Source organism: Pygoscelis adeliae, unplaced genomic scaffold (genome assembly GCF_000699105.1).
Source record: "Pygoscelis adeliae isolate BGI_AS28 unplaced genomic scaffold, ASM69910v1 Scaffold13, whole genome shotgun sequence".
In the NCBI taxonomy this organism is placed as follows: Eukaryota; Metazoa; Chordata; class Aves; order Sphenisciformes; family Spheniscidae; genus Pygoscelis; species Pygoscelis adeliae.
The window spans coordinates 2,489,003-2,503,025 of record NW_008824499.1 but is presented as its reverse complement, the minus strand read 5'-3'; the positions used below and the strand labels follow the sequence as shown (position 1 = coordinate 2,503,025).

The window sequence follows — 14,023 nt, the reverse complement described above, 5'->3', positions numbered from 1 at the left end:
GAAAAGACACGCATTACTTCGACTTCAGGCTGGGATTTGTTAGCTTTACTGGGCACACTTGGAGGGGGGTGGAAATCCAGTGATTAATTTGCTTTCTGTTTTGCATTTCAGAAATTAGATTTCAAAATTGTCTCTTTCTTGATGGTTCAACTTTAAAACAGTCTGTAAGTCAGATTAACTTGAATGTTCCTATAAGCCATGCTTATCTACACAGGGAAATTTCTCATCGTGGGTGCTCTAGGATATTTGTTGTATGATTATATTCCAGTAGGATTATACTGGTATAAAGCATGGTACAAGGCCAGAAATAAGAGTATGTTTCTCTTTGTAGGATAGCCTGAAAATGAAGTACCTGCACCAGAATGAAATTACTTTTATACTAAGATAGAGACACTTTCAGTAGTATAACTACAGTAGAACAAGCACATCAAATTTTACTATGTAAGACTGGTTTTGAGCAGCATTGCCAAATTACATTTGCTCAGGGCGAGTGTTTTGTGAAACTTGCTCACAAGTGTTGCGTGGTAATTTTATGCTTGAACTGTTTAAATGTCAAAATAACAGACTGAACAGAACTCACCTTTCCATCAAAGGTCTCATTCTATTTCCTGTATTTAGCTCTTTCAAGCATTATCACTTCCTAACTTAGCTTAGCAATTGCATCCTGTCTAACATATTTAAACTGATAAATGAAGTAGGAGTGTGTCATTGCTTAAACTTTCAGATTGATTGTGTAGTAAGGAAGAGCTGTGAGTATTTATATTATTTTTATTTGCCTTGATTAAACCTTAGATACAGTCAAACCAAGATTGTTGTCCTGCTGGAAATGCAGGCTCTCTAATGAAGAAGTTGAGGGTTTCATCCTGTAATTCAGTCTTTCCGTTGAGTCGGGGGATTATTTGTCACTGCTTCTTGGAGAATCAACCTTGTATGTTCTCAACTGAGCAGCACATTACTGGGCATTCAGAGAGTGTCTCTTTGTACAGCATGTTTTGAAAGTGGACATTTTATGAAGTGATGAGTAGAAAGTTTTCTTGATTATCAGTGAAATTTAGTTTGGTGGTTTTTTTTAATGGGAAGTGGTTTAGGCTCTGAAGAAGTAGATTGTGTTCCTCAAGTTTTTCATCCTAGCAACACTGTATTCCCTGGGAACATTGCATTAAATTTGGCTAAGCAAAACAGATATTTGCTGTTAAATACTTACTCTTGCAGCAAGTTATTGTTGCAGTTGGAAGTGGAAATCTTAAATGAGCTTTTAAATTGTCATATTACTGGAATGAAGCGTTTTCACAGGATCTGAAGTTAAGTTATTAAAAAAGAATCTTCCTGGGAAACTGAACTTCTGTCTGTAGTCCCAAATTTAACTATTGTTTAAAGTTTTGTATTTCTATTTTATATTGCATAATGATGTTAAACCTAGGTTTCTAATAGCTGTGTCCTTAAACAAAAGAAAAAGTAAGCTTAAAACCTTTGGGCTGTTTCTTTTCCCCAGTTAAACTAAAAAAAAAAGACTTCTGTGTTTCCAGTGGCTGTGTTTTTAATGCGTGTTTGTTTGGCTGTGCTTGATAACTTTTTACTGATGTCTTAATATAAAGCTTATGAATGGTTTATTAGTTATATAGTTATGTGAAAATCAGTAGATAAAACATTTAGACAAACTCTGTAGGAGATTACAACACAATCCTTGAAAATGCAAAACTAAAAGTAGCATGGAGTGATGTGCTGTGATTTGTGAGATCTCTGATCATAACTGCTGAGTCATTAAGCCAATCCTGTACGTAGTGAAACTTAACATGTGTGAATCTGGACAGAACCTCAAAGATGGGGAAACTGGGTATCATCTGTTTGTGTTTATGTCATTGTTTTATCTGGAATAAAATACTGTTTACTTAAGTCAGTTCCAATAATATGTCTCTCATGGGGATGACTGTACAAGTCGGCCTTCTAGATAATGTATATAGATGCAAAAATGTAGTGGGTTTAATCTCTGACCTCAATGCTCTGTTGCTCTTACTCTTGTAACACTGCTGGGTAAGCTCAAACAGCTTAACCATTGAGCTGTTCTTTCTCTGTTGTACAGGACAAATTTAGAAGCGCTTCAGAAGAAGCTGGAAGAACTAGAGTTGGATGAACAGCAGCGAAAGCGCCTTGAAGCTTTCCTTACCCAGAAACAAAAAGTTGGAGAGCTGAAGGATGATGACTTTGAAAAGATCAGTGAGCTGGGGGCAGGAAACGGTGGTGTGGTCTTCAAAGTATCTCACAAGCCTTCTGGTCTCATAATGGCAAGAAAGGTGAGTGCCCTACAAATAGGAACTTAGGGATGATTTTTGTTAAGGAGGTTGTCTCTGATGAATTAAAGTGACTTTATTTAGAGAAATAAGTGGTGTTGACACACAAAAAAATTACCATAATGCCAACTTTGAGAGAAGTTGATGTGTTTCAAAAAGTAGGAAAGGTTGCACTTGCTTATCCTAAACTTCCTAGTTTTTCAGAAATAGTGTCCCATGTGTTAGGCATTCATTCCCCCTTTCTTCTGTGCCCCACCCCCTTTTGACAAATATGATCTTTTCAGCTGGGTATATATCTTTCAAAGAAAATGTGGTAGACTCACTAATGAGTAGGAGGCCTAAAAGAAGTTACTGAATGGTATAAATTAGGGAAAAGTGACAATATCCTGTATTCTGGGCCATAAGTTTAGAGGAATGTAAAAGATATCACCTGTCCTAAGATCTTCCTTCACAGCTGCAGACCAGGAAAGGGCCTCTGGATGATACTGGAAAAAATGAGAACTCAAAAAACTGAGAATGAGGGAATGCATTGGAGTACAGTGACATCTCCTTTTTTTGTAGTTTCATCATGGGGTGCAGGTGGCTTCTGTGCAAAAAGGTATTTGTCTTTCTGGCGAGAGTATTTTTAAATGATTCAGCTTTATGTTTTACAGCCAATAGCAGTTGTGACCTAGTTTGTAAGGGAACTGGGACTTTTTTCTTTTCAACTGAAATAGCTCAATGTTTTAATTCTCATTTTGTTTATGTGAGGAGCTTTCACTTTCTCTCAGTATCTCTGGGAACCAAATATAGATGCAGGGAAATGCATCTCTGATACTGCCTGATTATTTCTGTTTGGGTACCTCATGCCTTTTCCTTCCAGGAGTGCAGTTCCTTTGCACAGGTGGCACTTGTTACGAGGCAGTGTGTCGGGGCATATGCCATTGTACTGCAGCGGGTGAGATGGCAAGCAGGCTACTGTGGTTCATGGGAAACATAACCTACCTTTTAGAAAGATAAAACAGAGGTCACACTCAAATCCCAGATCCTATTGTTATACTACACTGAAAACTTCTATTTTTTTTAAATTGAGAAGTTGAAAGACTTGAGGTTTTTTTTTTAAGAAGAGTACGCTGTCATCTTCAGCAAAACTAAAGGAAAATGTGCATGTACTCACTTTAAGAGTAAACCATGCTCAGTACACTACAGTTTGTAGAGAAGCAAAGAAAAATGCCTACTTCCCAGGTGTGAGAATTACGAAATATACAAATCAGAGGTTTTCTTGAAATCAATTTTATTTTTTTTCACCTACTATGGGTTTAACAGGAAATTTTGCCCCAATTCATTAATATTTGATGCAACTAAGGTGTTTGCTGAACTGCAATTTTTCTTTCATATATTGACTAAAATTTTATTTCTATAATGTCTCTTAATGTTCCCTTTCACAAAAGAAATACACTTCTTGTATTGTATGAGATACTTTGTTCCACTAGACTGTTTATTTCATGTAATCTCTTCTTTAGATTTAGATTCAGTTTAGGGAGTCTTTAATTTGAGGTTCAGCTCATTCCTTCCACTAATGCTTTACAAACACCTGTGCAAATATTTTTCAGCAGCTGCTTCTGAGTCAGTATGTCTTTGACACATTTCCTTCAGACATTTGTTCATGGCTTTTCTTCAACATAAAGAGCTTCCGTTTCTGAACTATCCATAAAAAAAACAGATAAGTGAAGAAAATGTGCTGGAACAAAAAGTTTCTGATAGAGAAGTATTTTGTGAAAAGAAGAGATGGAAATTCCACCTTTTCATGGGTGCTGATGTTTCAATTTTCTCATGCTGTATTGTAGTGTGTTCTTTTCCCTTTGCCACTAAGAAAATAAGGATGGATTTTTTTTACAGTTAAGTCATAGAATAATTCTGGTTGGAAGGGGCCTCAGGAGGTCATGTAGTCCAACCTCCTGCTCAAAGCGGAGTCAGCTACGAGATCAGAGCAGGCTGCTCGGGGCCTTATCCAGCTGGGTATTGAAAACCTCTCTGAACAACCTGTTCCTTCTGAATGGCACTTTGCCACTAAGAAAATAATAAGAGTGGATTATTTTACAGTTAATTCATCTAGAGATCAAGCCAGCTATTCGAAACCAGATCATTCGTGAGCTGCAAGTTCTACACGAGTGCAACTCTCCATACATAGTGGGCTTTTATGGAGCTTTTTACAGTGATGGAGAAATCAGCATTTGCATGGAACATATGGTAAGTACATATAAATCTGTCTTAGCTTGACGTTATTAACAGACCATTAATGCAAAACCTGAGTGTCAACGGGACTTAAGTTAACAAATTAGACCTTTCTGCATGAATTAAAGAATCAAATACTGTTTTGGATTTACTCGGCAAATCTGAGGCTGGGATTGATATGATCTGTTTTATCCCCTTCTCCAGAATCTGCTCTTCTGTAGAAGTCTAAGCTGTAAAATGTAGCCTTCCAATTGCTTCTCCTTTATCCATGGTCCCTTTTGCTTTGTTTTATTTAAAAATGTTTACCCAATTCTGCTACTTAAACACTTGTTCTGATTTGGGTTTAGTTTTGTTTTTAGGCAGAATGGACCAGATCACTCTGATACTACAGCTGTGTAGTCCTTAGTAGCTATGATAATGAGAATCTAGTTTATTCTTATTTAGATGAATCCATATTTTGTCTCCTTTTTGCAAACTTTACAGAAAATGCAAACATAAAGAATAGTGCACAGGAAGTGAACAAGCTCAGAAGGATCTTATACAATTTTTTTTAATGCCAAAAATATATTTAACTGTGTTTCATTTTAATAGAAAAGTACACATTCTTCTCGACATCTGTTTGCCTTTCTCTAACCATATGGAGCCAAACACTAAAAGTAAATTTTCTGTAATTAAAGGTCAGTCAAATTTTTTGCCTCACTTGCTTAGTAGAGGATGTTTGTAACAATATGAAATACAATAAATCTGAAGACCTTTTTATTTTTTCCCTGGAAAAAACTGTTTCTTTGGAGAGAAACCTATTTTTTCTGGAAAGTACATGTGATTGTTTTAATGCTTCTCTGGTCTTGTCTTACGGAAATTTTTAGAAGAAATCGATGGTTGCCTAGGAACAAGTGATCATGATCCAGTTTTTAAGCATGTGCTAGCTGAATAGAAGGTGTGCATACCCCAAAATACAAATGACTATCGGGAATTATAAAGAAGTTAGTTTCTGAAAATTGAAAACAGTAATGAAAAATAGGAAAATAGGTGTTAAAAATTACCGTCTGGGCATTGTTTCAGAATATATTATTAAATGTCACAAATGTGCACATCTGCAATTGCTAAAAGAGCGTGTATGTTAAAGCATGCCAAAAGAGAGATGGTGGTGGCATATAATTACATGTAGAAATAAAAGGCCTAAAGAATCTCAATTTGTCAATGAGAAAATTAAGAGGAGCGATCAGGGTTTGCAAGTTCCAAAGCAGGGAATGATATATCTGACAGCAGACGTTTCTTCAGTTTAAGAGAAGGCAGTATGAAATCTGGTGTTTCAGCGCTGAATCTGGTCTAAGTCAGACTGGATATAAGATTTTACACATTGAACAATTGATCAGCAAGATATGAAATAGAAAGAGAAGGTGGATTATTTAAATTGTAGTCTTAATTAAGCCATTAAGCTGTTGGCTTAATGCAGACCACTAGGTGGAAGTTTTTGGTCTCCTTTTGGATAAAAGATTAGATGAGAATCTCCATTGTCTTTTTTTGTACGTATCTTTCTTTCAATTACTGCCAGTCAAAATTCTTATTTTTTAACAGTGAGTTAAAAAAACCTAAGTATGAATATGAACAAAAAGTTGGAGGTGGAAAAGGCATGGAACTTGAAGATTTAAGTGTTTGGTATTTTCAGGTACATAAATTCAAAATCAATGCATAACTTTGCTTAGCAGCAGATATTTAACAGGCAAAAGGGTTGGAGTCTGCCTCTAAAAGACACTGGAGGTTGCAGCCAACACTAGGTGATTGAATTGTATTCAGCCTCTTCCAGGATTGGAGCTAGTCCTTAGGAAGGGGGAAAAGAAAAGGTTTTTTTCCGTATGAAATCTTTGTTAATATACTGGTGTCTCAGCAGAGACAGCTGTCCAGAAATGCAGGCTGGTTATAGAAGAGACTTATATAGACATTTTTTCTGTTGGTGTATTTTTAATCAAGTGTGGTGTATGTGGGTGTGATTTTACAAAAATACATGATCAAATAAATATTTATATACTTTCCTTCTCATAACAGTTTTAGATTTTAGTCCTCAAATAACAAAACTTTGCATGCTAGCTTTTCTCTTTACATGTATAAATGGTGATGAAAACTTCCAAAGGATAGGTTAAGGCAGAAGGCAGTTACTTTCTCAAGTTGGATTTTTGTCTTAAGTACTGGGAGATATCAAATGCTGATCCAGACAACAGGATATTGTTTTTAATTTAAGAAATAACTTTCTAATTTCTTCTTTGATTGTATATTCTCTATTCTAGAGAATCTAGAACTTATGCACAAGCCTATTGTTGAATCAGTTGCTAAAAATAAATAGCATTTTTTACAGTTTCCCTTCTCAGAAGCCCTTAGCAACAGTGGAATATATTTGACTTTGGGGGTGTGTGTGCATGCATTCAATTTATTTAACCTAATAAGATTAGCAAGACTGTTACTTACCATGAAACTTTAAAAACATTTTTTCCAATTTTGGTTCTTTGAGAGCCGTGCCAAATCCACCCTTCATCCTTGGAAGTTGACAGAGTCACCCTGGATATGCAGAATGAAGAGAGGCCAACTTTCTCTGTGTAGGATCTCATCTGGGGCATGAGGGGAACAGGGATCTATGTATAATTATGATCATGGGGTGGCACTAGCACACATTATATTCAGGAAGAGAACTCTGTCTTTTCCAGTGTGATGAATTTTCATCCTTGTAATCAGGATCATAAAATCTTCTATGTTGCTTCAATCTTCCTCACTCTGTCTTTGGAGGGGGAGAGAGTATCATGTGATGGCTGTGACAAGAAAAAAATGCATGTTATTGCATTGGTCTGAAAGTTACAGAAATCTGTAAAATTCCTAATGCTTGGTCAACAGCCATTTGTGGACAGTACTTCCTTAACAAGAGCCAAACCATGGAAATACTAGTATGGAAGATCATTGTGTGAAGTGTTTATTTGAGTGGATGTTGTTACTGGCCAAATGTTTGTTTAAAATAAACATAAAACTGACTAATTCCTACTGAGGAATGATTTTTTTGTAAGATATGCACCATAACAATGTTAAATCAAACACGAAAAGCTGTGGTGGTTTTCTCACCAAATTTAGGCTTCAGACTACAGTCCTGTTTAAAATGTTTTAGAGTAATTTGATTAAAGCTTGACTATTCAAACATTTATTATTAGGATGGCGGCTCCTTGGATCAAGTACTGAAAAAGGCTGGAAGAATTCCAGAGCAGATACTGGGCAAAGTTAGCATTGCGGTAAGTGTGTTCATAGCTCTCAAAGGCTGGAAGTGGGTACACTTGTGTGTCGGTGTGGTAATGCCAGATCCAGGAAGCCGCTGTTTCAGGACTGAAGGATGTGGGAGAGAGAAGTATTACCAGATTTTTAAGCGTGTTGCTTTCTTTAAAAAGCAGTCTTTGTACATGTTGTTATTTGGTAGCTCAGGGCATTGGAATGAGTAACTCATTCTAATGTGTTTGCTTTGATTTTCTGCTTTTGTATCAGCTGATGCTTCTGGATAAGAACAAAATTAACATTTCATTAAAAATTTTTGAATGTTACCTTTTCATACCTATTGTGTAACAAGCTGTGTATGCAAAACTTCCAGTAAGGGGTTGGTTGACTCTGTTTTTCTAGTCTGAGCTGGTGGTACAATTTAAAACAAAATATTGATTTGCAGTGATTATATTTTAGGATTTCTGTTATGTTGCATTCAGTTGGAATTCTTGTACAGACAAAGCATGCCATTATCTCTTCTGTTTCATAAATTGAAAATTTTTCTTTTATTTGTCTTTTTAGGTAATAAAAGGACTCACATATCTGAGAGAAAAGCATAAAATAATGCACAGAGGTGAGACAAAATTTTACATTGTAACTTTTCCTGAATGTAACTTTTATTCAAGTTAAAAAGGTGCTTTTTGCGTGAATGGCGCTTTACGGTTCAATATGGCTTTTGTTCAGAGAGTTTTTCTTGGGTAGTGTAAGCAAACTTTTTTTTAATCCAAATATCTTACTCTGACTATCATGTATCTTCAACTTCTGCTGTCTTACTGCAGTTTATATGGGTTATAATCCATGCTAAAACCTGGTATGGTTGTATTATACGTGCACACAGAATTTCTGTCTGTGTTTGAAGCTGCTTGCTGCCAGAGTGATTTAGCTGGTTGGGAGTATGTGCTAGAGCTGGGAATCTAACTTGAGACCAGAAGTACTCCCTTTGCAGTGAAGATAGGAATATGTTGAAGGATCTGAGTGATTCAATCTCTATTTCACTTAAATACCAAATAAGTCTTCCTGCATTTCCTGGGAAGAGAAGAACGCTTTTTCAACACAAAAAAGTACGTGATAAACTTCTAGGTACGGAAGCAGAGGCTGCAGTCTTGGACAGTACTATGCACTGAAGAAGCTCTCAAACCTTTCTACCTGCAACTGTTGCACTTGGGCTGAGTTAACTATTGCCTAGTGTGGCTGCAGTGAAGATATACCCGGTCTAGTATAGTTGTGGGCAGTGTCTTAGAAATGTCAGCACTTGAAATGAGGCAACATGTATGGAGGTAAGCTCTTCATGTAGTTTCCATTCCTGTACTCAGTTAAGAGAGAAAGAGAAGCAGAAGACAGTTAAGATAAGATACCTATGAATGGGGTTTTGTAATGGCATAATTAACTCTTTATGAAGAAAACTAAATTAAAAAGCATTGTCCCACTGTATCTATTTCTAGCAACTGCTAGTCTTTTGATAGTAACAGATCTATTAAGTGTGACAACAAAATCTTTGCAGAGATGCACAATTAAAACCTCTGACCTAAAATTAATTTGACAGTTCAACACTCATTTATTGCCAGTTTTAAAGAAAGTCACTATTTCTACCAGCTGTCTTACATTCGCATGCTATTTATAGACCTCTATCATGCAGAATTGCATCTTTTTTTATACTTAAATGATTTTAAAAACATGGTGAAGCTATGTAAAATGAGTGTTGCTTCTACACTCCTGGGGTCTCTAGTCACTTTACTGTAAAATAAATGCCCTGCCTTATTTTCAGCTTATAGTTGCCCTTTTTAAAATCCAGCTCTTTCATTAATCTGTTGCGTGTTCCATTAAACAAAAATGACACTTGATATGGTAAAGTAATAAATTCCATTATTCCTGACATGAGTGTAAATTGAAGACTGGAGATGGAGCATTTTGTGTTTTTTGTCTGAATGGCACTATTCATTGCAGTGATCATGCAATATGTATAAACCATGCCAACTGTTCTGTGAGTTTTGTACCATATGAGATCAATCTTCAGATTATAAAAATATCTTCATCAGACACTAATATGTGTCTGAGTTTAGATTTGTTGGCTGGACCAAAAAGAGTAATTAGCAATCCTAGTTTATATAATCTGTTGTAGGATCATCTTACACATGAAGTAGACTGTGTTTATTACACATTTCTGTTGGGTTTTTTTTAAACAATCAATAGCTCCCCTCTGGAGAAAGGAGGCTGGAGGTAGACTCTGTAAAGATTTCTGATGGTAGTTGCAAAGTCATTTGTCTCTGTTCAGAGCATAAAGGAGACTCCTGGGAAAGAGATCATCTTATTTTTAGGGCCTACTGGAAGAGTGACTATTGTATCTTGTAGTTTTCAATTCAGCCATGGCAGTGGTTTGTTACCATGTTGGTCACTTGTGGTTTTTTTAGGTTGTTCTTGCTCAGCTGGCTACTGAGACAGCAATTTTTTTTCTTTTTTTCAGTCTTACAATCTATAAATCTGATAAACAAGATCAGAAGGGCTTTACTTTGGATTTAATTGCAGCTTAACCTCACAGTATTGGTTACATCAAACATTACACTTGAAGTGCATGGACCAACAAAAGTTTCTCTTCTACATTGCTTCCAATATTACTGGATTGAATGTGCCCTGCAGCGTGTAAAATTCCATGTACAAATTGTGGTTTTTATTTTTTCAGCTCAGTTTTCGTGCTGTGTGCTCTGATAACATCAGGAGTACATGACCTTGTATACTTTTTGCAGAAACTCATTGAAATGTGTGATATAAAGTGGGAGCTAAAATGACATTTTGGAAGTTGATCATAGCTAGTGCTAGCAGCTAAAAAGAAAGCCAGTGAGAACAGTGTTTCCATCTCTTGACATACAGAGCTAACCATGCTCATCTCTCGACATACGGAGCCAAACTTGCTGGCTCCTATCTTTGATACTGCCCACCAGTCTGTCTGTTTTTACAGGTTGCCCTTTGTGCATTATTTGTAGACCTCCATATGTAAGTTGGACCTCATGTATAAGCTGGCACACTAGACTGAGCTGTTACAGCTTAGCATCTTAGTTGAGGGGGGCCCTGGTTCAGCTTCCTGCAGGTCAGATTTATGAGCAAGATGCTGTCCTGCAGTGTGAAGTTCTCTTCTGGAGGTTGACTGATGCTCAACCGTATACTGGCTGTACTGTTGTGTGGTACTCTGTGATTGAAGAGGGACTGGCATGTGGAAAAAATGTAATACATGAAAAGTATGTAGACTGAAATGGTGTCAGTAGGGTTTAGTGTTGTCAGAACATGCCTAGATAATGCATGTCTGAATGTTAAATGTGGCTTCAAAATGCAAGAATACTATTGTAAATGTACTGACTTCTCTGCTATTTGATATATTAGATGCTTGGCCGCCTTGTAATTAAAAAAAAAAGCTTCTTACATTATAATTTTACTTTCTTAGGCTTTTTTAATTTCTTATGTGTTAAGAACTCTTGGAGTTGTATGGCCCTAGGTTAAGGATGCTACGTAGGGAAGCCAAAGTGAAACCAGGTCTGTAGTATAAGAATGGCAATATGTTATACTGGGAAAACCCTTGTAGTGCAGGTGAAGCTTTTTCTGGCGAAGTTACGCTTTTCCAGACTGCCTCTTTCTTGAATGACAGCTGAAATAAATAGTACTAGTAAAAGCACATTTCTTCTGGTATAACTGGGTCAGCATTATTTTGGTGACAGTATAATAATCGGAGATTTTTGTGGTTTACTTTCTCTAGTCCCTATAGTTTGCCCTGAGTGATTATCTAGCACTGCACTGACATAGTGTGATCAACATCCAACATGTACTGTTTGTTCTCACTCATCCTGTCCCTGAGGAAAAATGTGGGCTTGGTTTAGTAAGGTTTTTTGGTTTTGTGTTGTGGTGAGAATGGGAGACTTAAAAATGAATAGATGTCCTTAGTAAACATGAGTGCGTAGCAACATAAGGCCAAAAAAACTTGTTCTTAAATCTAAAGAGAGCAAGGCTTGTGATAACTCATTTTCAGGGAGGAATTTATTCCATTACTGGGTTTTATTACTTGTGTGTGACACGGCAATATCAGCAGTGGTTTGTAATATTGACCTGGCCATTGAGATTACCAGGAAAAGTGCAAGTATGATGCTATAAAACATCTTCTAACAGTAAGATGCAAAATGTGGGCTTTTATCTTTTTATTTAAAAAAGGAGCTGTTTCAGGTAAAAACAGCTGTATTGCCTACCCAGCAAATAAACACACCAGTCTCAGTGTTTTTGGTTGGGTGTGTTTGGGTTTTGGTTTTTTTTGGATGCAGTGTAATGCTACAAAATAAGGCGGGGCGGGGAAGGAATCTGCGTATGGGATCCCTCCTTTGAAACTTGTAGGCATCCAGCTTGTTTTTTGGTTTCTTGACTAGTCTCGCCCATTAATGTATATTTTACAAATCAAGTGTTCATGTCACTGTTTTTGTTGCACTGTATATAAATCTGGGGAAGAAAAACCAGTTTAAATCAAGTTGTCAGGAGCTTCAGGTAATGCTTTATTTGTCTAGCTTTTAGTGTTCTGATGAACTGTTCAATAGACTAAGTGCATACAGAACAGTTTAAGAATTTTTCTTGAGCTATCCAACCTCATTAGAGTACTATTTTTAATATAAGAAATTGAGTACACTCTTTAGAGGGTGGTGAAGGTCTGTATGTTGGTGTAGTTGATGGCAGTTGAGGATGGTTAGTGCAACTGAGATTTCGGCATTATTGTGGGGCAGTAAAACAAAGGACTTAGAGCATCACCATAGGGCAAAAATTCACAGGAGTGTCTTCCAGGATAAAGATTCTGTAAGACGTTAATTTTTGCATAATGATCGGCAGAAGCTAGCACACAGCATTCTGAATGCAAGAGGCTGCTGTTAGACAAATAATAATGCTGACCTGAAAGAAAAGAATAAAAAATAAATCAGCAAAACTTGTCAGCGATGCATTTACTTGGATTGATCAAGTAGTAATGACAGTCATAAAGGACTGCAAAAAACCAAATGGAATATGGTAGCTGCTCAACATGAGGTTCAGCTTAAACTGCTTCCACACACAGATGTATCCTGAACTACCTGTGACCTCTGGGGAAAAGTATTTGCTTGTCATTACAGACACCTCAAGGAAGAAGTCATTAGGACTTTATTAAAGAAGGAATGGAAAATAGAGTGTCTTTATAGACTGTTACCTCATCTGGACCACCATGCTTTGTTTTGGTCCTCTCTGAAAAGACATGATAGAAATGCAAGACTTTTGAAAGACAAACTGGTAGGATACAAAGCAGGCACAGAGAAGGAAGAGACAAGGAATGTGACTATGGTAGATATTTTCATAATATCTCCTATTCTGTTAAATAAAAATCTTTATAACAGGGAATGGTGTAGAAAATGCTACTTCTACAGTCCTATTTACCTTTGTGGTTAATACCAGAAGGCACTAAATGACAAGGGAAGAAATGTCCTGTAACTAACTACAAAGTATATTGCTGCAGGTTACTCAGACACACAAACACTTTTTTTTTTTTCCTGTGTTTTATCTCTGGATGAATAAAAATCCTGTGAGTTAATCAGAACATAAGTTTTACTTGGTTTTTGGGCACAGTCTGGAGTGTAATTCTCTCTGGAAAGTCTTCTCTTGCATAGAAAGTGCTTTGTAAGATTTCTGAACTCAAGTTGCAGCCAACAGCTCCAGAGTAGTAGGTATCACACAGCAGGGATGCTGTCAATGGTCTGTTCTAGTGTGTTAGTTTCTAGATTATTCTCATGAGATCCTGCCTTGGGAAATTGAAAATGATTCGAAGATACCAATAATGTGCTGCAAGACAAATATGTTCTCCAGTGTCTGGCTACTCAGTAACATCCCTACAAAAGAAATTCTTGCCTGATAATGTTATGGTAACATCCAGGGCCACCTTTCTTTCAGAATGAACTAGGTTTGTGCCTGGCAGGGGAGGGGGGAGCAGGGCTCAGGGAGAGGAGGCATACCTCTTACAGAGATTATAAGACATCCTGTAAATCCTGGAAACTTCTTTGTATTAACTAGCTCCCTTTTCAGTGTCACGTATCCCTCCCTCTGGACTGGCTAAGGACTTTTCTAGAATTGCACAGCTCTGTTTCCAGGTTGTCTTATTTTCTTTAAAACTTAAATACTTATGTAGTACACTTAAATACTTGTAGTACCAAGATTTGTCTGTTTCTTGCAAGTTACAGCAAACATTTTGG

General features: G+C 36.8%; 1 protein-coding gene across 1 annotated transcript in view; it reads left to right on the top strand.

Moving 5' to 3' along the window:
• The first annotated feature begins 1,793 nt into the window (after positions 1 to 1,793).
• MAP2K1 (mitogen-activated protein kinase kinase 1) overlaps positions 1,794 to 14,023 on the top strand; it is a 23,454-nt gene continuing 11,224 nt past the window's right edge. Inside the window, exons 1-5 of the mRNA XM_009321525.1 lie at positions 1,794 to 1,834; positions 2,081 to 2,291; positions 4,371 to 4,517; positions 7,694 to 7,771; positions 8,313 to 8,364. Of these exons, the coding sequence (XP_009319800.1) occupies positions 1,794 to 1,834; positions 2,081 to 2,291; positions 4,371 to 4,517; positions 7,694 to 7,771; positions 8,313 to 8,364 (529 nt within the window). The remainder of the gene's footprint in view (positions 1,835 to 2,080; positions 2,292 to 4,370; positions 4,518 to 7,693; positions 7,772 to 8,312; positions 8,365 to 14,023) is intronic.